The sequence below is a fragment of the Pongo abelii genome, chromosome 10 (genome assembly GCF_028885655.2).
Source record: "Pongo abelii isolate AG06213 chromosome 10, NHGRI_mPonAbe1-v2.0_pri, whole genome shotgun sequence".
NCBI classification, from domain to species: Eukaryota; Metazoa; Chordata; class Mammalia; order Primates; family Hominidae; genus Pongo; species Pongo abelii.
The window spans coordinates 119,367,058-119,394,912 of record NC_071995.2 but is presented as its reverse complement, the minus strand read 5'-3'; the positions used below and the strand labels follow the sequence as shown (position 1 = coordinate 119,394,912).

At 45.8% G+C, this 27,855-nt stretch overlaps 1 protein-coding gene and 1 pseudogene across 1 annotated transcript; both read left to right on the top strand.

Moving 5' to 3' along the window:
- The first annotated feature begins 112 nt into the window (after positions 1–112).
- On the top strand, positions 113–27,432 carry COQ5 (coenzyme Q5, methyltransferase). The gene is given in 7 exon segments (NM_001132016.1): positions 113–323; positions 8,311–8,460; positions 13,903–14,124; positions 20,561–20,667; positions 25,734–25,822; positions 26,623–26,734; positions 26,819–27,432. Coding segments are annotated over 7 exon segments (984 nt in total). The 5' UTR covers positions 113–121; the 3' UTR covers positions 26,921–27,432.
- On the top strand, positions 6,768–8,304 carry LOC100448712 (large ribosomal subunit protein eL29-like; annotated as a pseudogene).
- Positions 27,433–27,855: the final 423 nt, after the last annotated feature.

The window sequence follows — 27,855 nt, the reverse complement described above, 5'->3', positions numbered from 1 at the left end:
CGCACAACTGTGTATCAGATTTCAGGGAGCGTTCGGCTAATAATGTTGCCGGCCAGCCGCCGTCGTTCGTCGAGTGACGCAACAAGGCGTACTCTCTGGCCCTTGTCACTCGACTACCAAGATGGCGGCCCCCAGGAGCTGCGCCCTATGGAGCTATTGCGGTCGTGGGTGGTCGTGGGCGATGCGGGGCTGCCAGCTCCTCGGGCTTCGTAGCTCTTGGCCCGGGGCCCCACTAAGTGCTCGGCTCTTGTCCCAAGAGAAGCGGGCAACGGAAACGCACTTCGGGTTTGAGACTGTGTCGGAAGAAGAGAAGGGAGGCAAAGGTGAAAGGGGCGAGAGGGCGGATGGGAGGGATCTGACCGTCCGTGGTCTGGTTTCTTCTGGCCAGTTAGGGTTGATTTAACATCCAGTTAGTTCCAGTGTTGTTGTCTGTGCAGTTATCTTTTTTTTTTTTTTTTTTTGAGACAGAATTTCGCTCTTGTTGCCCACGCTGGAGTGCAATGGTCCGATCTTGGCTCACTGCAACCTCCGCCTCCCGGATTCAAGCGATTCTCCTGCCTCAGCTTCCCGAGTAGCTGGGATTACAGGCCCCCGCCACCACGCCCGGCTAACTTTTTTGTATTCTTACTAGAGATGGGGTTTCACCAGGCTGGTCTCGAACTCTTGACCTCATGTGATTCGCCTGCCTCGGCCTCCCAAAGTGCTGGGATTACAGGTGTGAGCCACCGCGCCCAGCCAGACGCCCCCTTTTTAAAAGCACAATACTGATGACTAAATCCCATCAACTGAGCATTTGTGATGTGCCAGGCAACGTACAGATATTATTTTCAGTTCTCATTTTCAACATGCCAGTAGTGGGTATTGTTATTACCATATTACACGTGAGGAAATTGAGACTTAAAGGTTAAGCAAGAAGTTGCCCAGTTGAACATATCTAGTAAGTGGCAGAACCAGTATTCAAACCCAGTTTAATCTGAGTCTGAAGCCCCCGTTCTTTACCTCTAGAGAAAAATAGGGTTTTTTGTTTTGTTTTTATTTATTCATTTGTTTATTCTGAGACGGAGTTTCGCTCTTGTTGCCCAGGCTGGAGTGCAATGGCGCAATCTGGGCTCACTGCAACCTCAGCCTCCTGGGTTCAAGCGATCCTCCTGCCTCAGCCTCCGGAGTAGCTGGGATTAAGGCATGCGTCACCATGTCTGACTAATTTCGTATTTTTAGTAGAGACGGGGTTTCTCCACGTTGGTCAGGCTGGTCTCGAACTCCGGACCTCAGGTGATCCACCCGCCTTAGCCTTCCAAAGTGCCTGGATTACAGATGTGAGCCACCGCCCCAGCCTGAGAAAGAAAGAAAGAGAGAAAGAAAAGAGAGAGAGAGAGAAGAGAAAGAAAGAAAAGAGAAAAGAAAAGAGGGAAGGAAGGAGAGAAACTATCTTCTGTGTGCCTCAGCTTCCAAATTGGCCAAGTAGAACTAATAGTAACCCTTCTTCTCTTGGAGTTCTTGTGAGTATCAAAATACTTGATACATGAAAGCACTTTAAACAGTCTCTGGCATTTAGTAATTGTTCAATAATGTTAGATATTGTTGAGCAGTTTCTTTTTGTCAGCACTGTGCCACAGGCATAGGAAAGGAAAAGGAGTGTTTTAAAACTCTACTAGTACTATTTATAATGATGAAGGAATTGGCCCATTTTACAGATATGTAAGGTGAGGCTCTGAGATGTTTCTTTACTGAGTCACCCAGGAAATAAGAAAAAGTGCCCACAGTGGAATTTCCCATCCCCTTAAAGTCTACCCGCCTCAACCTTGCTAATACATAGCTCTATTTTAACACTTTGAATATCGAATTCAAATTATTATTTGTTTCACAGGATTGAATGCCCAGAAAGCCAGGACAGTGGCTCATTCATTCTTATTTCCTCAGTGCTTGATACACATTAGGAACTTGATAATTGCTTATGGACTGAAATAAGTGGAGCCAAGTACGATAATACCAAGTATTTCATTTTATTTTATTTTTTACTTTTAAGACTAGTCAAGTGCAGTAGCAAGCACTTATTAAGGTTCTGAAACTTTCTAAAATACTTAACATTAATTCTTATAAATAAAACTGTAAGATAAGAACTATTAGCCCAGTTTTCTTTGAAATGGGAGTCTCTCTCTGTCGCCCAGCCTGGAGTCCAGTGGCTTGATCTCGGCTCACTGCAACCACCGCCTCCCAGGTTCAAGCGATTCTCCTATCTCAGCCTCCCGAGTAGCTGGGATTATAGGCGTCTGCCACTGTGCCCTGCTAATTTTTGTACTTTTAGTAGAGACGGGGTTTCTTTTTTTTTTTTTTCCTTTGAGACGGAGTCTCTCTCTGTCACCCAGGCTGGAAGGCAGTGGTGCAATCTCGGCTCACTGCAAGCTCCGCCTCCTGGCTTCACACCATTCTCCTGCCTCAGCCTCCCGAGTAGCTGGGACTACAGGCGCCCGCCACCACGCCCGGCTAATTTTTTGTATTTTTTTTTTAGTACAGACAGGGTTTCACCATGTTAGCCAGGATGGTCTGGATCTCCTGACCTCGTGATCCACCCGCCTCGGCCTCCCAAAGTGCTGGGATTACAGGCGTGAGCCACCGCGCCTGCCATAGCCCAGTTTTATAAGTGAAGAAAATGTGAGGCCGGGCACGGTGGCTCACGCCTGTAATCCCAGCACTTTGGAAGGCTGAGGTGGGTGGATCACCTGAGGTCGAGAGTTCCAGACCAGCCTGACCAACATGGAGAAACTCCGTCTCTACTGAAAATACAAAATTAGCCCGGCATGGTGGTGCATGCCTGTATTCCCAGCTACTGAGGAGGCTGAAGCAGGAGAATCCCTTGAACCTGGGAGGTGGAGGTTTTGGTGAGCCCAGATTGCGCCATTGCACTCCAGCCTGGGCAACAAGAGTGAAACTCCTCTCGAAAAAAAGAAAATGTGAAACAAATACATTAAATCACTTGCCCAAGATTCTGCTAATAAGTGGCAGAACTGAGATTTGAATTCAGGTGGGTTACTTCCAAAGTGTGTGCTCTTACGCAGTAATTAGTATAATTATAATAATAGTGTAATAATAATAATGCCTAACTTCTGTTTTGTGTTTTACAATGTATAATCAACATTTCACACTGGCAAGCAAGGAAGAAGTTAACTACTAAACTAAATATGAATTCCAGATTGGGGACTGAGATTGCAGTACAGACAGTCCTTGCTGTGCACAGTAATGCAAGACTGTGAAAATGTGCAAGCTGAAGTCATACACAAAGACCTTAATCAATGGGAAAAATTATAATTGTTTTATGACCTTTAAAAATTATCAACCATCAAAAACCCTGTCAGTTATAAATGTATAATGAAATGGAAAAATATATACTAAAGTTGATATTTATTTACAGCCAGGCGCGATGGTTCACACCTGTAATCCCAGCACTTTGGGAGGCCGAGGTAGGCACTTGAAGTCAGGAGTTTGAGACCAGCCTGGCCAACATGGTGAAACCTCATCTCTACTAAAAATACAAAAAAAAATTAGCCAAGCATGGTGGTGCATGCCTGTAATCACAGCTAATCAGGAGGCTGAGGCAGGCGAATTGCTTGAAGCTGGGAGGTGGAGATTGCAGTGAGCTGAGATTGTGCCACTGCACACTAGCCTGGGCGACAGAGTGAGACTGTCTCAAAAAAAAAAAGAAAAAAAAACTTCTAATAAAAAATTAGAAACCTTGAGAATTAAATTCTTTTATTTCCTTGTAAAAAAATTGCCAAGAGTAGGCCAGGCGCAGTGGCTCACACCTGTAATCCCAGCACTTTGGGAGGCCAAGGCGGGCGGATCATGAGGAGGAGATTGAGACCATCCTGGCTAACACGGTGAAACCCCGTCTCTACTAAAAATACAAAAAAATTAGCCAGGCACTGTGGCGGGCGCCTGTAGTCCCAGCTACTCCGGAGGCTGAGGCAGGAGAATGGCGTGAACCCGAGAGGCGGAGCTTGCAGTGAGCCAAGATCCTGCCACTACACTCCAGCCTGGGCGACAGAGCAAGACTCCGTCTCAAAAAAAAAAAAAAAAAAAAAAAATTGCCAAGAGTAGTTTGAACACTATTTGCCACCTTCTTGTCATATGAAATATCTTTTCTATGCCTTGGCAAATTGCCATATTTCTAAGTTTTTATCTACTAGTATTTTATCCTTTGTGCTTTCAATGTTATGAAATACCTCCAAGAACTCCTTTAATGTGAAAGTTTTTGCTGGCATCACTTCTTCTGGGACACCTTCAACCTTTTTGTCACAGCTCCATTTCTTGTTCATGTTGGTAAGTTCATCTTCCTGCAGTTCCTCTGGCTGTATGTCTAGAGTCTCTCCAGTGGCAGCAGTGTCAATATTCCCCCAGTCATCTATTTCTCCTATAACTCCACTGACACTCAATTTGAATTTCACTTCCAGCATTATCAGCATTTTCATTTTTGTTGCTCAATTCCCTCTTTCATTTATCCAGTTAAATGCCACATGTGTTTTATCACTGAAAGATAAGGAGGCAATACAAGTACATGCTTTACTGTCCGTGAACTGAGTAACTGATGCAGTGACCAGTAACCTAAAGTCTGGGAAAGAAGTGCGTGATTGGTTGCTGATCATGCTGTGTATCTGTTATTTACATAGTGATTTGTAGACTAAAGAATCTATTTTATGTAATTACTCACATTTAATATACCATTGTACTTGAATTGTGGCGTTGGGGGACTGGTGTTGTTTAGATAAACCACAGTAACTGAAATTCATGTATATTGGAACATGCAAAGCCAGGACTATTTGCTTATTTATTTATTTATTTTTATGTATTTATTTTTTTTGAGACGGAGTCTCACTCTGTCGCCCAGGCTGGAGTGCGGTGGCACGATCTCGGCTCACTGTAAGCTCCACCTCCCAGGTTCACGCCATTCTCCTGCCTCAGCCTCCCGAGTAGCCGGGACTACAGGCACCCGCCACCACGCCCGGCTAGTTTTTTTGTATTTTTAGTAGAGACGGGGTTTCACCGTGTTAGCCAGGATGGTCTCGATCTCCTGACCTCATGATCCCCCTGCCTCAGCCTCCCAAAGTGCTGGGATTATAGGCGTGAGCCACCGCGCCCGGCCTTGTTTGTTTATTTTTGAGACAAGGTCTCACTATGCTGCCCAGGCTGGGGTACAATGGCTATTCAGAGGCACAATCATAGCACACTGCAGCCTTGAACTCCTGGGTTCAAGCAGTCCTCTCCCATTAGCCCCCCGAGTAGCTGGCACTCCAGGTGTGTGCCACCATGCCAGCAAGGACTATTTATACTGAGTGAGGTTAGCCTTAGTGTCCCCCAGACACCCCAAAAGATGCTCAAAAGAGCAGGCTGGGCGTGGTGGCTCACGCCTGTAATCCCAGTACTTTGGGAGGCTGAGGTGGGCAGATCATGAGGTCAGCAGTTTGAGACCAGCTGGCCAACATGGTGAAACCCCATCTCTACTAAAAATACAAAAATTAGCCAGGCATGGTGGCAAGTGCCTGTAATCGCAGCTATTCGGGAGGCTGAGGCAGGAGAATCACTTGAACCTAGGAGGAGGAGGTTGCAGTGAGCCGAAATTGCGCCACTGTACCCCAGCCTGGGCGACAGAGCTAGACTCCATCTCAAAATAAAAAGTCCGGGCACAGTGGTTCACACCTGTGATCCCAACACTTTGGGAAGCTAAGGCGGGCAGATCTGAGGTTCAGAGGTTACAGTGAGCCAAGATCATGCCACTGCACTGCAGCCTGGGTGACAGAGCAAGACTCCGTCCCAAAGAAAATTAAAAGAAAAAAAAAGGAAAGAGCGCACTTGGAAATCCGAAGGTTGAGAATAGGCATTGAAGTTTGAGTTAAAGGCGGGCTCTGTAGTCTGATTCAGCAGAAGAGAGTCATGTTTTCAATCTGTGCAGCACATTTCATCTGAGGAACTCAAAGCATCTCCTCTTCATTATCCAATTCAGCCTTCTGGCAGGGAGATAGGGAGCTGGCACTGATATAGCTGTCTTACGGGCAGAGAAAGTGAGGTGAAAAACAGTTAAATGTAACTTTAAGGCTGGGCGCGGTGGCTCACGCCTGTAATCCCAGCACTTTGGGAGGCCGAGGCGTGCGGATCACGAGCTCAGGAGATCGAGACTGTCCTGGCTAGCATGGTGAAACCCCGTCTCTACTAAAAATACAAAAAATTGGCTGGGCGTGGTGGCGGGCGCCTGTAGTCCCAGCTACTCGGGAGGCTGAGGCAGGGTGTGAACCCGGGAGGCGGAGCTTGCAGTGAGCCGAGATTGGGCCACTGCACTCCAGCCTGGGCGACAGAGCGAGACTCCATCTCAAAAAAAAAAAAAAAAAAATGTAACTTTAAAGGGAACACTTCTGAGAGTCTTGGATAGTAGACTGTTTCTCTCTTTAGCTATCCCAGATTCCACAGTCTGTGTTGATCCTATGGAGAAGACTCATGAGAGCCCTCTAAATTGTGACTTAGCCCTGATTCACAGCTTGGCATCTAGGTGCCCGCCAAATTGTACCTGAGGTTCTTCTCAGTGATACAGGCAGACATGAGCTGAGGTCTTTCCATCCATTAATCATGCATCTTTCATCTTTATTTTGAAACAGAGTCTCTCTCCGTCGCCCAGGCTGGAATGCAGTGGTCCAATTTCAGCTCACTGCAACCTCTACCTTCCAGGTTCAAGTGATTCTCCTGCCCAAACCACCTGAGTAGCTGGGATTACAGGTGTGCGCAACCATGCCCAGCTAATTTTTGTGTTTTTACTAGAGACAGGGTTTTGCCACGTTGGCCAGGCTAGCCTTGAACTCCTGGCCTCAAGTGAACCACCCACCTCAGACTCCCAAAGTGCTGGGATTACAGGCAAGAGCCACTGTGCCCTGTATGCATACTTCTAATGGATCTTGTCTTTTATTATAATAACCATGAGAAAAATTCCAATTTCCCCCACCCTATCCTTTAAGAAACAGAAACATCTATTTAGTACCAGGTATATGGATGGCATTATTACAAAGTAGTAGTCCTAAGTAATAATAATTAAAACAGCAGAAAAGAGGTTGATTTCTTCCATGAAGTACATTTAAGCCTCTTATTAAAGAGGTAATGTGATGCCATCCACGACTTAGGAGCAGCAGCGGGGAGCAGGCTGCGGAGAGGACCAGTGCAGACATGGCCAAGTCTAAGAACCACACCACACACAGCCAGTCCCGAAATGGCACAGAAATGGTATCAAGAAACCCCGATCACAGAGATATGAATCTTTTTTTTTTTTTTTTTTCTTTGAGACGGAGTCTCGCTCTGTGGCCCAGGCTGGAGTGCAGTAGCGCGATCTCGGCTCACTGCAAGCTCCGCCTCCCGGGTTCACGCCATTCTCCTGCCTCAGCCTCTCGAGTAGCTGGGACCACAGGCGCCTGCCACCATGCCGGCTAATTTTTTGTATTTTTAGTAGAGACGGGGTTTCACCATGTTAGCCAGGATGGTCTCGATCTCCTCACCTCGTGATCTGCCTGTCTCAGCCTCCCAAAGTGCTGGGATTACAGGCATGAGCCACCGCGCCCGGCTGATAAGAATCTTTCTTTCTTTTTTTTTTTTTTTTTTGATAAGAATCTCTTAAGGGAGTGGACCCCAAGTTTCTGAGGAACATGCGCTTTGCCAAGAAGCACAACAAGAAGGGCCTAAAAAGATGCAGGCCAACAGTGCCAAGGCCATGAGTGCACGTGCTGAGGCTATCAAGGCCCTTGTAAAGCCCAAGGAGGTTAAGCCCCAGATCCCAAAGGGTGTCAGCCCCAAGCTCAATCCACTTGCCTACATTGCCCACCCCAGGCTTGGGAAGTGTGCTTGTGCCTGCATTGCCAAGGGGCTCAAGCTATGTCGGTCGAAGGCCAAGGCCAAAGATCAAACCAAGGCCCAGGCTGCAGCTCCAGCTTCAGTTCCAGCTTAGGCTCCCAAAGGTGCCCAGACACCTACGAAGGCTTCAGAGTAGATATCTCTGTCTGCCAACGTGAGGACGGAAGGACTGGTCCGACCCCCCTGGACTGCCATCTGCATGGGGCTGGGGTCCTCCTGTGCTATTTGTACAAATAAATCTGAGGCAGGAAAAAAAATAAATCAATAAAGAGGTAATGTTAAGGTGTAGATTTGGGCATCAAGCATTACGACTTAGTTTCACCTTGCAAAGACAGGCCATTTCAGGGGAAAAAAGCTTCCTCCTTTTTTGTTTAGGATTTTTCTAAGGGAATACTGTTAATAGCACTATTGTGTGTGTTTCTCCCATGTCAGTCTATCAGGTGTTTGAAAGTGTGGCTAAGAAGTATGATGTGATGAATGATATGATGAGTCTTGGTATCCATCGTGTTTGGAAGGATTTGCTGCTCTGGAAGATGCGCCCACTTCCTGGGACCCAGCTGCTTGATGTTGCCGGAGGCACAGGTAATGTCGAGTTTGGTATCCTTCACTACCATTGAGCATGTTTTACAGAAATTAGTCTCTCTTGTAATGAGCTAGCTCACCTAACACTAGGCGGAAGATGGTGATTGAAAATCAGCATACTTGTAACTTCTGAGAAGGGCATGCACTTATCTTTTTGACTGAATATCAATCAAAAGCATAGAATAACACTTTTGTGCCTGTCACTATTTTTTTTTTTGAGATGGAGTCTCACTCTGTCGCCCAGGCTGGCGTGCAGTGTCTCAATCTCAGCTCATTGCAACCTCTGCCTCCCAGGCTCAAGCAATTCTCCTGCCTCAGCCTCCTGAGTAGCTGGGACTACAGGCGCACTCCACCAAGCCCAGCTAATATTTTGTATTTTAGTAGAGACGGGGTTTCACTGTGTTTCCCAGGCTGGTCTTGAACTCGTGAGCTCAGGCAGTCTGCCTGCCTCGGCCTCCCAAAGTGCTAGGATTACAGGCGTGAGCCACCGCGCCTGGCCGGTGCCTGTCTGCCTGTCACATTTCCTTTTTTTTTTTTTTTTTTTTGAGATAGAGTCTTGCTCTTCTCCCAGACTGCAGTGCAGCGGTGCAGTCTCGGCTCCACTGCAACCTCCACCTCCCGGGTTCAAGCAATTCTCTGCCTCAGCCTCCTGAGTAGCTGGGATTACAGGCATGCGCCACCGCGCCTGGCTAATTTTTGTATTGCTAGTAGAGACAGGGTTCCACCATCTTGGCCAGGCTGGTCTTGAACTCCTGACCTCATGATACACCCGCCTTGGCCTCCCAAGGTGCTGGGATTACAGGTGTGAGCCACTGTGCCCAGCTGCCTGTCACATTTCTAAAATACACAGATTGGCTGGCCGCAGTGGCTCACACCTGTACTCCCAGCATTTTGGGAGGCCAAGGTGGGTGCATTGCCTAAGGTCAGGAGTTCAAGACCAGCCTGGCCAACATGGTGAAAACCCATCTCTACTAAAAATACAAAAAAAACGCCAGTGTGGTGGCTGGTGCCTGTAATCCCAGCTACTTGGGAGGCTGAGGCAGGAGAATTTCTTGAACTGGGGAGGTGGAAGGTTGCAGTGAGCTGAGATCATACCATTACACTCCAGCCTGGGCAACAGAGCAAGATTCCGTCTCAAAAAAAAAAACAGGATTACGAAGGAAAAAGTTGAATTTTTGACCAGTGACATTTCACCATCTAAATGACTGTTTTATCTTCTGCTTAACCTTTAACCCCCTTTTCCTCTTTTTTAGGGGATGGGAGAAGCCTTTTATCACTTTATGTAAGTTTTCTAGGCTGCCTTTTCTGCTTGATTTGCTATCACATCAAATATCAAAAGTTTGTGCACAGTCCTTTGTTACTTCTTGTACACTGAGCATTTGGAGAGAAAAATGTCATGATTTTACACAATGCATCTTGGTGATGTCATTGTACATGTTAAATTACATTAGAGGCTGGACGTGGTGGCTCACACCTGTAATCGTAGCACTTTGGGAGGATCACCTGAGGTTAGGAGTTCAAGACCAGTCTGGCTAACATGGTGAAACCCCGTCTCTACTAAAAATACAAAACTCAGCTGGGCGATGGTGGGGCGTGGTGGCTCATGCCTGTAATCCCAGCACTTTGGGAGCCCAAGGCGGTCGGATCATGAGGTCAAGAGATTGAGACCATCCTGGCCAACATGGTGAAACCCCGTCTCTACTAAAAATACGAAAATTGGCCGGTTGTGGTGGAACGCGCCTGTAATCCCAGATACTCAGGAGGCTGAGGCAGGAGAATTGCTTGAACCCAGGAGGCCGAGGTTGCAGTGAGCTGAGATCAAGCCACCACACTCCAGCCTGGGCGACAGAGTGAGACTCCATCTCAAAAAAAAAAAATTAAAAATAAAATAAAATAAAATAAAATAATAAATAGCCGGCGAGGTGGCGGGCGTCCGTAATTCCAGCTATTCAGGAGGCTGAGGCAGGAGAATCACTGGAACCCAGGAGGCAGAGGTTGCAGTGAGCCGAGATTGTGCCATTGCTCTCCAGCCTGGGCTACAGAGCAAGACTCTGTCTCAAACAATAATAATAAATAAATACATAAAATTACATTGGAATAATATAAAATATAATGTAATAATTTGATAGTAATGATAGAGTAATGTATAATAATAAATTACAATAGAATAACCTCTATACTTGAAACATATTTATCTGTAGCTATGTTGGTGTGATCCTCTCCCCAAATGGAAGCTCAGAGGGCAAGAAGACACCTTGCTCTGTAGAGGGTAATTTAGCAGAATCTACCAAAATCTAAAATGCATATAAGCCTAGGATCCCACTTTTTTTTTTTTTTTTTTTTGAGTCCGAGTCTCGTTTTTGTTGCCCAGGCTGAAGTACAGTGGCGCGATTTCGGCTCACCACAACCTCCGCCTCCTAGGTTCAAGCGATTTTCCTGCCTCAGCCTCCTAAGTAGCTGGGACTACAGGCATGTGCCACCACACCCAGCTAATTTTGTATTTTTAGTAGAGATGGGGTTTCTCCATGTTGGTCAGGCTGGTCTTGAACTCCCAACCTCAGGTGATACACCCACCTCAGCCTCCCAAAGTGCTGGGATTATAGGCATGAGCCATCATGCCTGGCGGATCCCACATTTTCAATTCTTTTTTTTTGAGATGGAGTCTTGCTCTGTTGCCCAGGCTGGAGTGCAATGGCATGATCTCGGCACACTGCAACCTCCGCCTCCTGGGTTAAAGTGATTCTCATGCCTTGGCCTCCCAAGTAGCTGGGATTACTAGGCACCCACAATCATGCCTGGCTGATTTTGTGTATTTTTAGTAGAGACAAGGTTTTACTATATTGGCCAGGCTGGCCTCAAATTCCTGACCTAAGGTGATCCACCCACCTTGGCCTCCCAAAGTGTTGAGATTACAGGCCTGACCCACTCTGCCTGGCCTCACATTTTCAATTCTATGTAGCCTAAAGAAAAACTTCCACAAAGATTTAGTCACAAATACGCTCATTGCATCACATTTAATAGTAATTAAAAATTGGAAATAACCTATTTCTTCCCAATAAGGACATGGCTTTAAATTAAGGTATATTCAGTCTATGAAATATTGTGTATCTATTTAAAACAATAAGGAAAACTTACAAGTATTGATGGAAAGGTTGCAAGGACATATTAAGTGGGAAGAATAAGAAAACACGTGGTATAACAATGTGTACAATATCCCTGTTTATGTTTTTAAATTTTGTTATATGCATACCTATAAATGTATTGAAATATCGTGCTCGCTTCAGTAGCGCATATACTAAATTTGAAATGATACAGAGAAGATGTGCAAAATAATTAATATATTGAAATATATGGCTGAGCACGTTGGCTCACGCCTGTAATCCCAGCATTTGGGAGGCCGAGGCATGTGGATCACGAGGTCAGGAGTTTCAGACTAGCCTGACTAATGTGGTGAAACCCTGTCTCTACTAAAAATACAAAAATTAGCTGGGCCTGGTGGCACACGCCTGTAATCCCAGCTACTCAGGAGGCTGAGGCAGGAGAATTGCTTTAATCTGGGAGGCGGAGGTTGCAGTGAGCTGAGATCGTGCTACTGCACTCTAGCCTGGGAACAGAGTGAGCCTCCGTCTCAGGAAAAAAAAAAAAGATATAAAAAATGACTGCAGAATGACTGGAGAATACCTAATTGGTTAGACATATGGGAGAAACAAGGATATATTTCTTGGAAATAGTGTAGGAAAAACAAAGACAAGGAAACAGCTTTTTTTTTTTTTTTGGAAACAGTCTTGCACTTTCGCCCAGGCTGGAGTGTAGAGACGTCGTCTCGGCTTACTGCAACCTCCACCCCCAGGGCTCAAGTAATCTTCCCATCTCAGCCTCCCAAATAGCTAGGAATACAGGCATGTGCCCCACACCTGGCTAATTTTTGTAATTTTTTTCGTAGAGACTGAGTTTCACCATGTTACCCAGGCTGGTCTCAAACCTCTGGGCTCAAGCAATCTGCCTACCTCAGCCTCCTGAAGCCTGAAGTGCTGGAATCACAGGCGTGAGCCACCGAGCCCAGCTGGAAACAGCATTATAAGAAAGGAAATATAGGGCCAGGCGCAATGGCTCATGCCTGTAATCCCAGCAATTTGGAAGGCCTAGGCGAGTGGATCACCTGAGGTCAAGAGTTTGAGACCAGCCTGACCAACATGATGAAACCCCATCTCTACTAAAAATACAAAATTAGCCAGGTTTGGTGGCACATGCCTGTGATCCCAGCTACTTGGGAGGCTGAGGCAGGAGAATCACTTGAACCTGGGAGGCAGAGGTTGCAGTGAGCTGTGATCACGCCATTGCACTCCAGCCTGGGCAACAAGAGCAGAAACTCCATCTCAAAAAAAAAAAAAAAGAAAGAAAGAAAAGGAAATATAGAAAAGAGAGGAAAAAAGAAAGGAAATAGGATTCCAGAAAGCACTGGATTTGTCCTGAACAATATTTACCAGGTCACAGATTATAAACACTTGATTTTCAGTTTTTTTTTTTTTTTTTTTTTTTTTTTTAGAGATGGAGTCTCACTCTGTTGCCCAGGTTGGAGTGTAATGGCGCAATCTCAGCTCACTGCAAGCTCTGCCTCCTGGGTTCATGCCATTCTCCTGCCTCAGCCTCCCAAGTAGCTGGGACTACAGGTGCCCACCACCACGCCCTGCTAATTTTTTTTTTTTTTTTGTATTTTTTAGTAGAGACGGGGTTTCATTGTGTTAGCCGGGATGGTCTCGATCTCCTGACCTTGTGATCCACCTGCCTTGGCCTCCCAAAGTGCTGGGATTACAGGCGTGAGCCACCGCACCCGGCCTCAGTTTTTATTTTATTTATTTATTTATTTATTTATTTATTTATTTTGAGACGGAATTTTGCTTTTGTCACCCAGGCTAGAGTGCAATGGCGCTATCTCAGCCCACTGCAACATCCGTTTCCCAGGTTCAAGCTATTCTCCTGCCCCAGCCTCCCGAGTAGCTGGGATTACAGGCGGCTGCCACCACACCTGGCTAATTTTTGTATTTTTAGTAGAGATGGGGTTTCACCATGTTGGCCAGGCTGGTCTCAGACTCCTGACCTCAGGTGATCCACCAGTCTCAGCCTTCCAAAGTACTGAGATTGCAAGCGTGAGCCCAGCCCAATTTCTTTAATTAAAAAAAAAGTTAGTGTTGAAATGAGTAGAAACTTCCACGTTCACACACTTAGCTATGATTGTGCCTCTGCACTCCAGCCAGGGTGGTGGAGTGAGACCCTGTCTCTAACAAAAAGAAGAAAGGACTTGGCTTTCAGCCACACTGTGTCCAGTTAGCTAACACAGGTACTCCTGTGCCTCTGTTACCCCTTTGGGTTTTAGGAAATGCTGTTTCTTCCTTTTTTATTTTTGTTTTAGTCTGCATCTTTCCTCATGTTGGCTTCCCACAGGTGACATTGCATTCCGGTTCCTTAATTATGTTCAGTCCCAGCATCAGAGAAAACAGAAGAGGCAGTTGAGGGCCCAACAAAATTTATCCTGGGAAGAAATTGCCAAAGAGTACCAGAATGAAGAAGATTCCTTGGGCGGGTCTCGTGTCGTGGTGTGTGACATCAACAAGGAGATGCTAAAGGTTGGAAAGCAGAAAGCCTTGGCTCAAGGATACAGAGCTGGTGAGTCCTGCAGAAGGCAGACACAGGGGAAGTGTTTGTGTCTTTATAGAATGAGGTAGAATATGTAAAATATTGAAATGCTTTATCTTTTGCTTTCAGAAACTTACAGGTGGGCAGGTTGAAGATGATTTGCATGGCTGAATCTAGTTTGTGTGCTGTTATATGCATTATTTATGCATAGCAGCCCATTGAATGAGCTTACCCAGCCCTATGTGACTGGGATCACTAGATCCCAAATAAGTCAAGAATCTTACCCAAGTCACAGAACTTCTCAGTGGCGGATCCCAAACTGGAGTTGAATCTTCAGCTCTCAGCTCTCAGACCCTGAGACAGAAGTTTTGCTGTCATTTCCCAGCAGCTTCAGGATGAACTCGGTGTATCATTCCCATTCTTGAACCATTCCATTCTCCTGTCCATACTAGGATAGTTTGATTGCTGTGCAACTGGACCTCTCATCTCCTGTAAAGAAAGAACTTCTGGCTGGGCCCATGGCTCACACCTATAATCTCAGAACTTTGGGAGGCCACGATGGGAGGATTACTTGAGCCCAAGAGTTCCAGGCTGCAATGAGCTATGATTGCATCTCTGCACTCCAGCCTGAGTGACAGAGCGAGACCCTGTCTCTAAAGAAATTTTAAAAATAAAAAAAGAAATAACTTGCCCTTCAGCCACAAGGAGTGCAGTTAGCTAGCGTACTCCACCTATTAGCACCATCAGCCTCTGCCTCAGCTTCCAAGGGAGGCCAGGCTCTTTTGTGGCAGCCCCTAGCCAATGGCTGAACACTGTGGGACTACTAGGGCCTGGATATTTTCCAAGCAAGACTCTTTAACAGCCAGCCTTTGTTCCAGAGGTCCCTATTGGGTAGGCTGAGCCTTTGTCAGATCTGCATTAAGGTCTAAAGGCTTTTCTTGCTCAGTCTTTCTTCCTCTCCCTTTGTCTTCTCTGTGTTTCCCCTGCCACACACACAAAAAATTATTATACTCCTTGGTCCATCTCAGCATGTTTCTCAGAGGACCCAACTGATATACTCAAAGAAACACTCGTGAACAGTACTCCTTACGCTTTCCCACTGTGGTAAATACGAACAGCAGATAGGCAGATGACTGCATGTGTATCTCTGTGAGATTACTGCAAGCTCAAAATGGGTGATTTGTGTGCTAGCTTAAAAATGTAGATTGTGGCAGCGAGGTGGCTCATGCCTGTAATCCCAGCACTTTGGAAGGCCAAGGGTGAAGGATCGCTTGAAGCCAGGAGTTCAAGACCAGCCTAGGCGACATAGTGAGACTCTGTCACTACAAAAAATTTAAGTTAGCCAAGTGTGGTGGTACACACCTGTAGTAACAGCTACTTGGGAGGCTGAAGCAGGAGGATCACTTGAGTCCAGAAGGTCCAGACTGCAGTGAGCCATGATCATGCCACTGCACTCCAGCCTGGGCAACAGAGTAAGACTTTGTCTCAAAAAAAAGCAAATGTGGCCAGGCGTGGTGGCTCACGCCTGTAATCCCAGCACTTTGGGAGGCCGATGGGGGTGGATCACCTGAGGTCTGGAGTTCAAGACCAGCCTGACCAATATGGAGAAACCCTGTCTCTACTAAAAACACAAAACCAGCTGGGTGTGGTGGCGCATGCCTGTAATCCCAGCTATCTGGGAGGCTGAGGCAGGAGAATTGCTTGAACCTGGAAGGTGGAGGTTGTGGTGAGCCAAGATCGTGCCATTGCACTCTGGCCTAGGCAACAAGAGATAAACTCCATCCTGGCAACTGCACCCTGTTGGCCCAGTTTTTATTGTTGTTGTTGTTGTTGTTTCTGAGACAGAGTCTTGCCCTGTTGCCCAGGATGGAGTACAGTGGCAGGATGGAGTACAGTGGCACGATCTCGGGTCACTACAACCTCTGCCTCCCAGGTTCAAGCAATTCTTGTGCCTCAGCCTCCCGAGTAGCTGGGATTACAGCTGCGCAGCACCATACCCAGCTAATTTTTTTGTATTTTTAGTAGAGACAGGGTTTCACTATGTTGGCCAGGCTGGTCTCGAACTCCTGGCCTCATGTGATCTGCCCACCCCTGCCCCCCAAAGTGTTGGGATTACAGGTGTGAGCCACTGCGCCCCGCCCAGCTTTGCAGAGCCGCTATTCTGCCCTCTTCCATGCTGGCCAGGGACCACAGATGGCCACTGTGAGGGGCAGTGGTATATAACAAAGAACGTCCCTCAGGTCAACATCAGCATTTCTCTCCTCCTCCCCCACCATGAGTGTCTATGGTCATTTTAGCTCAAATCTTCCTCCTCTTCCTCCTCCCACCGTCAGAAGGAGCTGCCTAGACGAACTGCAGCCCACTTGGCCCCCAAGCTGAAGGGCTCCTTTGTTAACCATCAATACTGGTCAGAAGGCAGACAGTCGCTAGTGTTTTTAGACAAAGGCACTATGTTTCCTTACTCCTACTGACAAACATGTTTCCCTTCTCTCTGGTACTTAGCCATAAAGAATGGAAAACAAAGATATTGAAATGATAGGCAGTGTTCCATTTCTGGAATCATCTCTTCCATTGCATAGCCTGCCCTTCGAGCTCTCCTAAGCACCAAGACAAATGCATCTGCGTAGGAATTAAGTGCCCCATAGTACAGTTTTATCTTTCCTCCTTGTTTTATCAATCTCCAATAATCATACCTTTGCAAAAACATCATGAAAAGTAGAAACTGAGTAGGAGGACCCTAGAAATTATTTAATAAATATAAAAGTTAATGTGTGGTCAGGCGCAGTGGCTTACGCCTGTAATCCCAACACTTTGGGAGGCTGAGGCAGGCAGATCACCTGAGGTCAAAAGTTTGAGAACAGCCTGGTCAACATGGTGAAACCTTGTCTCTACTAAAAATACAAAAATTAGCCAGGTGTGGTAGTGCACGCCTGTAATCCCAGCTACTCAGGAGGCTGAGGCATGAGAATCTCTTGAACCCACGAGGTGGACGTCACACCACTACACTCCAGATTGGGTGACAGAGCGAGGCTCTGTCTCAAAAAAAAAAAAGTTAATGTGTAACTTAACTACTTTTTTTTTTTTTTTTTTGAGATGGAGTCTCGCTCTGTCGCCCAGGCTGGAGTGCAGTGGTGCAATCTCGGCTCACTGCAAGCTCCGCCTCCCGGGTTCATGCCATTCTCTTGCCTCAGCCTCCCCAGCAGCTGGGACTACAGGCACATGCCACCACGCCCGGCTAATTTTTGTATTTTTAGTAGAGACGGGGTTTCTCTGTGTTAGCCAGGATGGTCTCGATCTCCTGACCTTGTGATCTGCCCGCCTCAGCCTCCCAAAGTGCTGGGATTACAGGTGTGAGTCACCGCACCAAGCCCTTAACTACTTTTTTTTAATGTATAGCATGGTTATGTGTTTTATTTATATTTTTTAAGTAGCACTTTCCTTCCCAAATGGAAGATCTTAGGGGCAGGAGCTTTAAAATGTATATATATTTGGCTGGGTGCCATGGCTCACACCTGTAATCCCAGCACTTTGGGAGGCCGAGGCAGGTGGATCACCTGAGGTCAGGAGTTCGAGAACAGCCTGGTCAACATGGTGAAACCCTATCTCTACTAAAAATACAAAAAAAATTAGCCAGGTAAGTAGCTAGGATTATAGGTGTATGCCACCATGTCTGGCTAATTTTTGTATTTTTAGTAGAGATAGGGTTTTGCCATGCTGGCCAGGCTACTCTCAAACTCTTGGCCTCAAGTGGTCTGCCCTCTTCGGCCTCCCAAAGTGCTGGGATTGCAGGTGTGGGCTATCGCGCCTGGCCTGGAAAAGTATTAAGAAGAAAGTAAATGTTAACCATAATTCCAACATTCAGAGTTGCCCGTCAATAGGGTAATGTTTCCTTCCTTTTTCCTAATTATTCCCTTTTTAGAAAGTTGAGAACATCCTATATATACAATTTATTTATTTATTTGTTTATTTATTTATTTATTTATTTTTGAGACGGAGTCCTGCTTTGTCGCCCAGGCTAGAGTGCAGTGGCGCGATCTCGGCTCCCTGCAACCTCCGCCTCCCAGTTCAAGCGATTCCCCTGCCTCAGCCTCCCAAGTAGCTGAGATTGCAGGCACCCTGCACCAAGCCCAGCTAATTTTTGTATTTTTAGTAGAGAGGGGGTTTCACCATCTTGGTCAGGCTGGTCTCGAACTCCTGACCTCGTGATCCACCTGCCTTGGCCTCGCAAAGTGCTGGGATTACAGGCATGAGCTACCGCGCCCAGCCTACAATTTAGTAATCTGCTTTAATTTACTGTTGTATCAAAAGATTTTTCCATGTCATTAGAAATTCCTTGAAATCATTATTTTTATTTTATTTTATTTTATTTTTTTGAGACAGAGTCTTGCTCTGTCGCCCAGGCTGGAGTGCAGTGGCGCAATCTCGACTCTCTGCAGGCTCCACCTCCCAGGTTCACACCATTCTCCTGCCTCAGCCTCCCGATTATCTGGGACTACAGGCGCCCACCACCACGCCTGGCTAATTTTTTGTATTTTTAGTAGAGACAGGGTTTCACCGTGTTAGCCCAGATGGTCTTGATCTCCTGACCTCGTGGTCCGCCCACCTCGGTCTCCCAAAGTGCTGGGATTACAGGCGTGAGCCACCACACCTGGCCGAAATCATTATTTTTTATGCTATTCTTCCATATGGATGTTTCATGATTCATATAACCAATAAACAATTGATAATTCTTTTTTTCCCCAGTGTTTTGCATATAGCACAACTTTGTGACATTCTTATTTGTAATTTTTGCATGGATTCATTCGTTTACTGACTGTATAACCTTAGTCAAGTGTTTAAACTCTAATAACTACTTCAAACTAGGAGGTGATATGCCATAGCTATTGAAAACATAGGCTCTGAGTTCCAGTCCATCTGTGTGACCTTGGGCAAGCAACCTTTCTCTTTTTGCTTTTTATTTTTTCGAGATATGGTCTTGCTGTGTTACCCAGGCTGGTCTTGAACTCCTGGGCTCAAGCTCTCCTCCCGCCTCAGCCTCCTGAGTCTCTGGGATTACAGGTGCATGCCAACCTGCTCAGCTCAGACTTTAAACCTTTCTGATGTTCACTTTGCTGACCTGAAACATGAGGATAATGGTAGTAACTCTCTCACAGTTGGTATGAGGATATATTAAGATAATCTATCTAAAGATGTACATAAAATAACACAGACCCTGCCACTTGATAAGGGCCCTCTAAGCAGTAGCTGTAATGATGATGTCAATGTCCTTTCCCTAAAAATCAAATCACTGGGTCAAAAGGTATACTTTTTTTTTTTTTTTTTTTTTTTTTTTTGAGACGGAGTCTCGCTCTGTCACCCAGGCTGGAGTGCAGTGGCGCAATCTCAGCTCACTGCAACCTCCACCTCCCGAATTCAAGCAATTCTCCTGCCTCAGCCTCCCCAGTAGCTGGGACTACAGGTGCATGCCACCACGCCTGGCTAATTTTTTGTATTTTTAGTAGAGACAGGATTTCACCATGTTTCGATCTCCTGACCTCGTGATCTGCCTCCCTCAGCTTCCCAAAATGCTGGGATTACAGGTGTGAGCCACCGCACCTGGCCAGGTATCCTTATTTTTAAGGCCTTTGTTAGATACTGCTAATTTGCTTTCCAGAAAGGTTATTTTCATTTACCTTCCTCTATACAGTCTTCTTTTTGTATTTTACATCTTATTCACTGTAGGTTGTATAATGTTAAAGTCCAATCAAGATTCTTGGAGGACACAGCCACCCTGATAGGGGCCTCTGGTGATCTCTGAATCTCAGACCTGGACACGCTGATGCTCTATGATTCCAATAAAACCAGTAAAACTCTGCTAAATTCTGTACTGAGAGTAACTCAGTGAATACTTGTAGTAACCCTATAAAGTAGGCACTAGTTTTTAACTCCATTTTACAGATGACGAAACAGACAAAGTAGTTTATTCAAGAATACACAGGCCAGGCACAGTGGCTCACATCTGTAATTCCAGCACTTTGGGAGGCCGAGGCGGGAGGATTGCTTGAGCCCAGGAGTTTGAGACCAGCCTGGGCAAGATGATGAGACCTCGTCTCTACAGAAGAAATTTTAAAAAATTAGCTGGGCAGGGTGGTGTGTGCCTATAGTCCCAACTACTGGGGATGCTAAGGCAGGAGGATCCTTTGAGTCCAGGAGTTTGAGGATGCAGTGAGCTGTGTGCCACTGTACTCCAGCCTGGGTGAGAAAGCAAGACCTCCCCATGTCTAAAAAAAATAATAATGATTGATTAAAAATATAAAAGGAAAAATATGTATATATAAGGAATATGGTGAAGCTGGGATTAGAATCCAGGCAGCCTAACCACCCAGGACTTGGGCTCTCCAGCTCAATGCTCTACATGAAATGAATTCACTGGGGGCAGGAAAAACAGCTACCCAGACTGAGACCTGGAACTCACTTTCTCTTTCAGGACTTGCATGGGTATTAGGAGATGCTGAAGAACTGCCCTTTGATGATGACAAGTTTGATATTTACACCATTGCCTTTGGGATCCGGAATGTCACACACATTGATCAGGTATGAATGGCTGCATCCTCAGCTTGTATGACTCTCAGGAAATTACCTCTGTTGTAGAGCTACAGTGAGTGAGGAAAGAAGGAGAGTTTTATTTTTTGAGATGGGAACTTGCTATGTTGCCCAGGCTAGTCTCAAACTCCTGGGCTCAAGCAGTCCTTCCACATGTGCCTCCCAAGTAGCTGGGATTACGGGAACCCACCACCACACCCAGGGAGGGGGAGGGGGGGAGGGAGGGGGGGGGGAGAGAGAGAGAGAGAGAGAGAGAGAGAAAGAGATGTATTAATCTTAAAAAAAATTTTAAAAATTATGTTTAAGGGCCTGGCGCTTGTGTGGAATGCCTGTTTGAAGTTTAGGGTCCTCGATCCTTTAAGTTGACAAATTTTCTAGTCACAAAATTGGGAAAGACTGAAACCACAGAGCTGATCTCCATAGAAGTCTGTCTTACTTGGATTGGTATTCACATATTTGGGATTTAGTCTTGCTCTGGCCTTTTGTGTATTTCCTCATACTTGTGAAGCTGCCTGACCCTGTGAATTTGCAGAAAATCAGAGACATGTCAGAGGCTGACAAAGACAAGGGCCCTCAAACACTGTTTTGACAAAAGATAGCTGGATTCATGGCTTTTCTACAGGAAAAGGGGAACATTCAGCTCTTAATCTGATGGAGCTCTTCTTTGTTCCTACTTTATTTTTTGTAGAGATGGAGTTTCGCCATGTTGCCCAGGTTGGTCTCGAACTCCTGAGCTCAAGTGATCCTCCCACCTCAGCCTCCCAAAATGCTGGGATTACAGGCTTGAGCCACCATGCCTGACCAATATTCCTACTTTAATATTCTGTTCAAAACACTTGAAGACCATGTGCAAAGCAAAGAGTTTCATTTCAGTAACATGGTTTCTGGTTGCCTGGGTCCTTTGGTTAAGTGGTAAGTTCTTTATGCTGTTCATCAGCTTGGTTTGCATCACCTTTCCTATGTCAGTAGCCAGTTTATTATTTCGTTGAATGAAAACTTTTTTTTTTTTTTGAGACAGAGTCTCGCTCTGTTGCCAGGCTGGAGTGCAATGGCACGATCTTGGCTCACTACAACCTCCGTCTCCTGGGTTCAAGCAATTCTCCTGCGTCAGCCTCCCAAGTAGCTGGGACTACATGTGTGTGCCACCACGCCCAGCTAATTTTTGTATTTATCAGTAGAGACAGTGTTTCACCATGTTGGCCAGGATGGTCTCTATCTCTTGACCTCATGATCCTCCCGCCTCAGCCTCCCAAAGTGCTGGGATTACAGGCGTAAGCCACCACGCCTGGGGAAAAAAATTTTTTTAATAGGTTCAAAGTTCAAAACATACAAAAGGTTATATGTGACAGTCTCCCTCCCATCCTTGCCTCCTCTCCCATTCAGTGCTTCTCCCTTCAGACAGTCACCAGCTTCTTGTGTATCTTTGTCAAGATGTTTTCTGAATTGGTTATGATTCACATAACTAATAACCAATTGATATTTCTTTTTTTCCCATGTTTTGCATGTAGCACAACTTTGTGACATCCTTATTTGTAATTTTTGCATGGATTCGATCATTTATTTACTGACTAACCTTAGACAAGTGTTTGTGATGTTTTGTGCCAAGGTGTATATACTATTTTCTTTCTTTTTTCTTTTTTTTGTTTGGAGATGGACTCTTACTGTGTCACCCAGGCTGGAGTACAGTAACGTGATCTTGGCTCACTGCAACCAGTTGAGAGTTCAACCTCAGCTGGTCTTGAACTCTTTGGAGGCCTCCAGGCTGGCCTCCCAACTCTTTGGGAGGCCGAGGTGGGCAGATCACGAGGTAAGGAGATCAAGACCATCCTGGCCAACATGGTGAGACCCCATCTCTACTAAAAATACAAAAATTAGCTGGGCGTGGCGGCATGAACCTGTAGTCCCAGCTACTCGGGAGGCTGAGTTGGGAAAATCCCTTGAACCCAGGAGGCAGAGGCTGCAGTGAGCCAAGATCGCACCACTGCACTCCAGCCTGGGCGACAGAGTGAGACTCCACCTCAAAAATAAATAAATAGATAGATGGATAGAATAAAAGTAAACAAGTATTTCTTGGAGATTTTTCCTTGTAAGTACATAAACAGCACTGGCTCTTTTTATTTTTTTATTTTATTATTATTATTATTTTTTGAGACAGAGTCTCACTCTGTCACCCAGGCTGGAGTGCAGTGGAGAGATCTGGGCTCACTGAAACCTCCGCCTCCTGGGTTCAAGTGATTCTCCTGCCTCAGCCTCCCAAGTAGCTGGGGTTACAGGCATGTGCCACCATGCCCAACTAATTTTGTGTTTTTAGTAGAGACAGAGTTTCTCCATGTTGGTCAGGCTGGTCTCGAACTCCCGACCTCAGGTGATCCACCCGCCTCAGCCTACCAAAGTGCTGGGTTTACAGGTGTGAGCCACCGCACCTGGCACTTTTTAAAATAGTTGAATAGAGGCCGGGCGTGGTGGCTCACACCTGTAATCCCAGCACTTTGGGAGGCCGAGGCGGGTGGATCATGAGGTCAGGAGTTCGAGACCAGTCTGACCAACATGGTGAAAACCCCGTCTCTACTAAAAATACAAAAATTAGCTGGGCGTGGTGGCGTGTGCCTATAGTCCCAGATACTTGGGAGGCTGAGAGAGGAGAATCACTTGAACCCGGGAGACAGAGGTTGCGGTGAGTTGAGATCGCACCACTGCACTTCAGCCTGGGCAACAGAATGAGACTCCGTCTCAAAAAAAAAAAAAAGAAGTTGAATAGATTCCATTTATATTTATATTTCATAATTTAGTCTCTTATTAATCGTTAAAGATGCTTCTAATCTTGTGCTATTCAAACACTTGTCTTTTGACAAGTGTTTGAACAGCAAATTTTAAAATGACTTCATTTCATAAAATAGAACATGTTGGGCATGGTAGCTCACGCCTTTAATCCCAGCACTTTGGGAGGCCGAGGCGGGCGGATCAGTTGAGGTCAGGAGTTTGAGACCAGCCTGGCCAACATGGTGAAACCCTGTCTATACTAAAAATACAAAAATTAGCCAGGCATGGTGGTGGGCATCTGTAATCCCAGCTACTTGGGAGGCTGAGACAGGAGAATTGCTCGAACCCGGGAGGTGGAGGTTGCAGTGAGCCGAGATTGTGCCACTGCACTCCAGCCTGGGCGACAGAGCAAGACTCTGTCTCAAAAAAATAAATACATAAATAAAAATAGAATGCATCCCAATGAGTTGAGCAGAAGACATTGGCTTTATAGACACAGAAAGACTGAAGAAAGCAGAGAAGCAAAGAACAAAGAGTGTATTATTTATCCTTTCAAAACTACTTTTCTTGAAAGGCTGTGATAGGGAGGCAGAATAATAAAAAAAATAGGCTGGGCGTGGTGGCCCAAGTCTGTAATCCTAGCACTTTGGGAGGCCGAGGTGGAATGATCACCTGAAGTCTCTAGTTCAAGACCAGCCTGGCCAACATGGCGAAACTCCATCTCTACTAAAAATGCAAAAATTAGCCGGGTGTGGTGGCATGTGCCTGTAATCCCAGCAACATGGGAGGCTGAGGCAGGAGAATCACTTGAACCGAGGAGGCAGAGGTTGCAGTGAGCTGAGATCGTGCCAGTGCACTCCAGACTGGGTGACAGAGCGAGACTCCGTCTCAAAAAAAAAAAAAAATTTAAACAGGAGTGTTGGAGAAATTGACTGTATCTCTTTCTTCTGATCTCTCAGAAGGTCAGCTGGCAACTTAGTTTCGGTTTGGTGACGTGGAACTATGGAGTCACAAGTTGGGTGACTCCATTTTGATGCTTAGTCTGGTCTGTTGGAACCTAGTGCAGAAACAATCCAAAACAATGGCTTCCTATACTTTTTATTTAAAAGTGAATAACCGGCCAGGCATGGTGGCTCACACCTGTAATCCTAGCACCTTGTGAGGCCGAGGCGAGTGGATCACTTCAGGCCAGGAGTTCGAGACTGGCCTGGCCAACATGGTGAAACCCTGTCTCTACTAAAAATACAGAATTAGTTGGGCGTGGTGGTGCATGCCTGTAATCCCAGCTTGAGAGTCTGCCTTGGGAGTCTGAGGCAAGAGAATCGTTTGAAGCCAGGAGGCGGAGGTTGCAGTGAGCCAAGATCATGCCATTGCACTCTAGCCTGGGCAACAAGAGCGAAACTCTGTCTCAAAAAAACAAACAAATAGGCTGGGTGCGGTGGCTCACGCCTGTAATCCCAGCACATTGGGAGGCCGAGGCTGGCAGACCACCTGATGCTGGGAGTTCGAGACCAGCCTGACCAACATGGAGAAACACTGTCTCTACTAAAAATACAAAATTAGCCGGGCGTGGTGGTACATGCCTGTAATCCTAGCTACTCGGGAGGCTGAGGCAGGAAAATCGCTTCAACCTGAGAGGTGGAGGTTGTGGTGAACCGAGATCGTGCCATTGCACTCCAGCCTGGGCAACAAGAGCGAAATTCCACCTCAAAAACAAACAAACAAAAAATTAGCAGGGCGTGGTGGCAGGCACCTATAGTTCAGCTACTCGGGAAGCTGAGGCAGGAGAATCACTTGAACCTGGGAGGCAGAGGTTGCAGTGAGCTGAGATCACACCACTGCACTCCAGTCTGGGCGACAGAGCAAGACTTCATTGCAAAAAATAAAAATAAAAATAAAAAATAAAATAAATAAAAGTGAATAACCCACGTACATGTCATTCCCACAGTAGAATCATTTCTGTAAGATAGATTCCTTGAAGTAAAATTGAACAGAGAGGATATCCATTGTGATTTTGATAGGTAACTCTAAACTTACCCTTCATGCAATTGTACCAATCTGTAGTCAGTTTAGATTACCCCAACTAACTTTGTCTAGTCACCGGCAGCAGAATGCCTATAGCATTTGGGATACATAGGGTTACTGCTGCTGTTACAGCTTCCCAAGTGAGAACAAACAAGAGGTTTGTGGGCCATGACAACTTTTTTAATGCCTACAGAAGCTAAAGCTGTCTTGGCCTCATGGAATTGAGTGAGGTCTACTGAGGAGTGTGTCCTGTTGTTCATTGTCTTGCTCAGGCACTCCAGGAAGCTCATCGGGTGCTGAAACCAGGAGGACGGTTTCTCTGTCTGGAATTTAGCCAAGTGAACAATCCCCTCATATCCAGGTTGGCATTGTTAGTAGGGCTTTATCTTCATTGTATAGCCAAGGTTTCCCACCCCGAAATGGATTGAAAATAGCCGTAAGCTATAAGCATGAACTTTGTAGTTCAGAGTACCAGAGGTCAGCCAGTTCTGAATGACAATACCTAGGCCACAAGAGTCTCAAACCAGACCCAAGTTGGCTTACATATGTATATTAAGAAATTGACTTAGAAGCCCCTATTTAAAAATCAGGAAATGCCTGGTCCAATGGTAGTGGGTTATCAGAACTTATTAGTGGCACTAACGTTGCTACTCAACTCTCCATTGATAAATTTGACTGGCTTAAAAAAAAAATCAGGAAATTTGGGCCAAGTGCAGTGGCTCATGCTTGTAATCCCAGCACTTTGGGAGGCTGAGGCGGGAGGATCACTTGAGGCCAGGAGTTCAAGACCAGCCTGGGCAACACAGTGAGACCCTATCTCTAAAAAAAAAAAAATTTAAATCAGGAAATTTTACATAAAAATCTGAATTTCCAGCTTCACTTGAGAAATCAGATACATGGAAGCCCTGGGTAGGCCCATCTCCCCACATGCCACAGGGAGGGCTGAGTAGTAACTGTCCCTTCTCCACTTCATAATATTTCCTAACTGTACCTGTCAGCACTTCTACTGGTCTTGTACCTGACCCACTTAATTCAGGTTCTTGCTTGATCCCTATAGGCATTTGAGTTTGTGACCCCAGGTTTAGTCCTTCTTTCTTCTTATCTAGGGAAGAAGTGAGGGGCATGTTCTAATCTTCGTCTTTTACCTTTTTGTTTGCTTAGGCTTTATGATCTATATAGCTTCCAGGTCATCCCTGTCCTGGGAGAGGTCATCGCTGGAGACTGGAAGTCCTATCAGTACCTTGTAGAGAGTATCCGAAGGTTTCCGTCTCAGGTATGAAATTTCTATAGCTTTAAACAAAGGCCCTACAGTGATATCCAGGCTACCCAGGCTGTATCATCTTTCCTTGTGTTTTAGGAAGAGTTCAAGGAGATGATAGAAGATGCAGGCTTCCACAAGGTGACTTACGAAAGTCTAACATCAGGCATTGTGGCCATTCATTCTGGCTTCAAACTTTAATTCCTTTCCTATCATGGAGCATGAACCAGTCACATCCTGTTGAAAGCCTGGAACTGAAGGAGAATCTGGCAAATGAGACAGCAGCAGAGCATCTCCTCTTAAGGATACGTGCCTTGGACTCATGTTTGAATCGAACAGTCTCAAAGTGGAAGAACAATTCTTGTCACTTTTTTACAGCTTTCCTTGGAGCTGCTTCAGTCCGTCTCCCAGAGAGGCATTTGGTCTGTTATCTTTGCTCAACTGCTAATTTCTCTTGGCTGTAGGGTGTGTGGTTAAGGTACAACCACCCCTAAAGCTCAGTTTTGAAGTGAGTGTATTTATAGCTTCTCTGCTGGCGCTGCCTTCTAGAGGGATAATAGATCATTTGAACCCAATGATGATTTTTAACCAGAAAATTTAATTGTACCTGAATCAACCTTTCAGCCTAGGACGAAGTCTAGGCCCAAGTCAGAGTACTAATGATCATGAGAATTGTGTGCTGAACCAGTAAACGAGTTTACCTTTTGATGGTACTTGTCATTTTTTCTTGAAGGGGTAAGGAAAATACATTTTTCTTTTACTTTTTTTTTTTCGAGACGGAGTTTTCCTCTGTCACCCAGGCTGGAGTGCAGTGGCGCAATCTCTGCTCACTGTAACCTCCACCTTGAACTCCACCTGGGTTCAAGCAGTTCTCCTGCCTCAGCCTCCCAAGTAGCTGGGATTACAGGTGTGTGCCACCACGCCCGGCTAATTTTTTTGTATTTTTAGTAGGTAAGAGATTTCACCATGTTGGCCGCGCCTGGCCAGAAAATATATTTTTCATCATTCTTTCAGTCCTCTTCCATAAAAAGCTACTATGTAGGTTGGGTGCAGTGGCTCACGCCTGTAATCCCAGCACTTGCGCAGGCCGAGGCAGGCGTATCACGAGGTCAGGAGTTTGAGACCAGCCTGGCCAG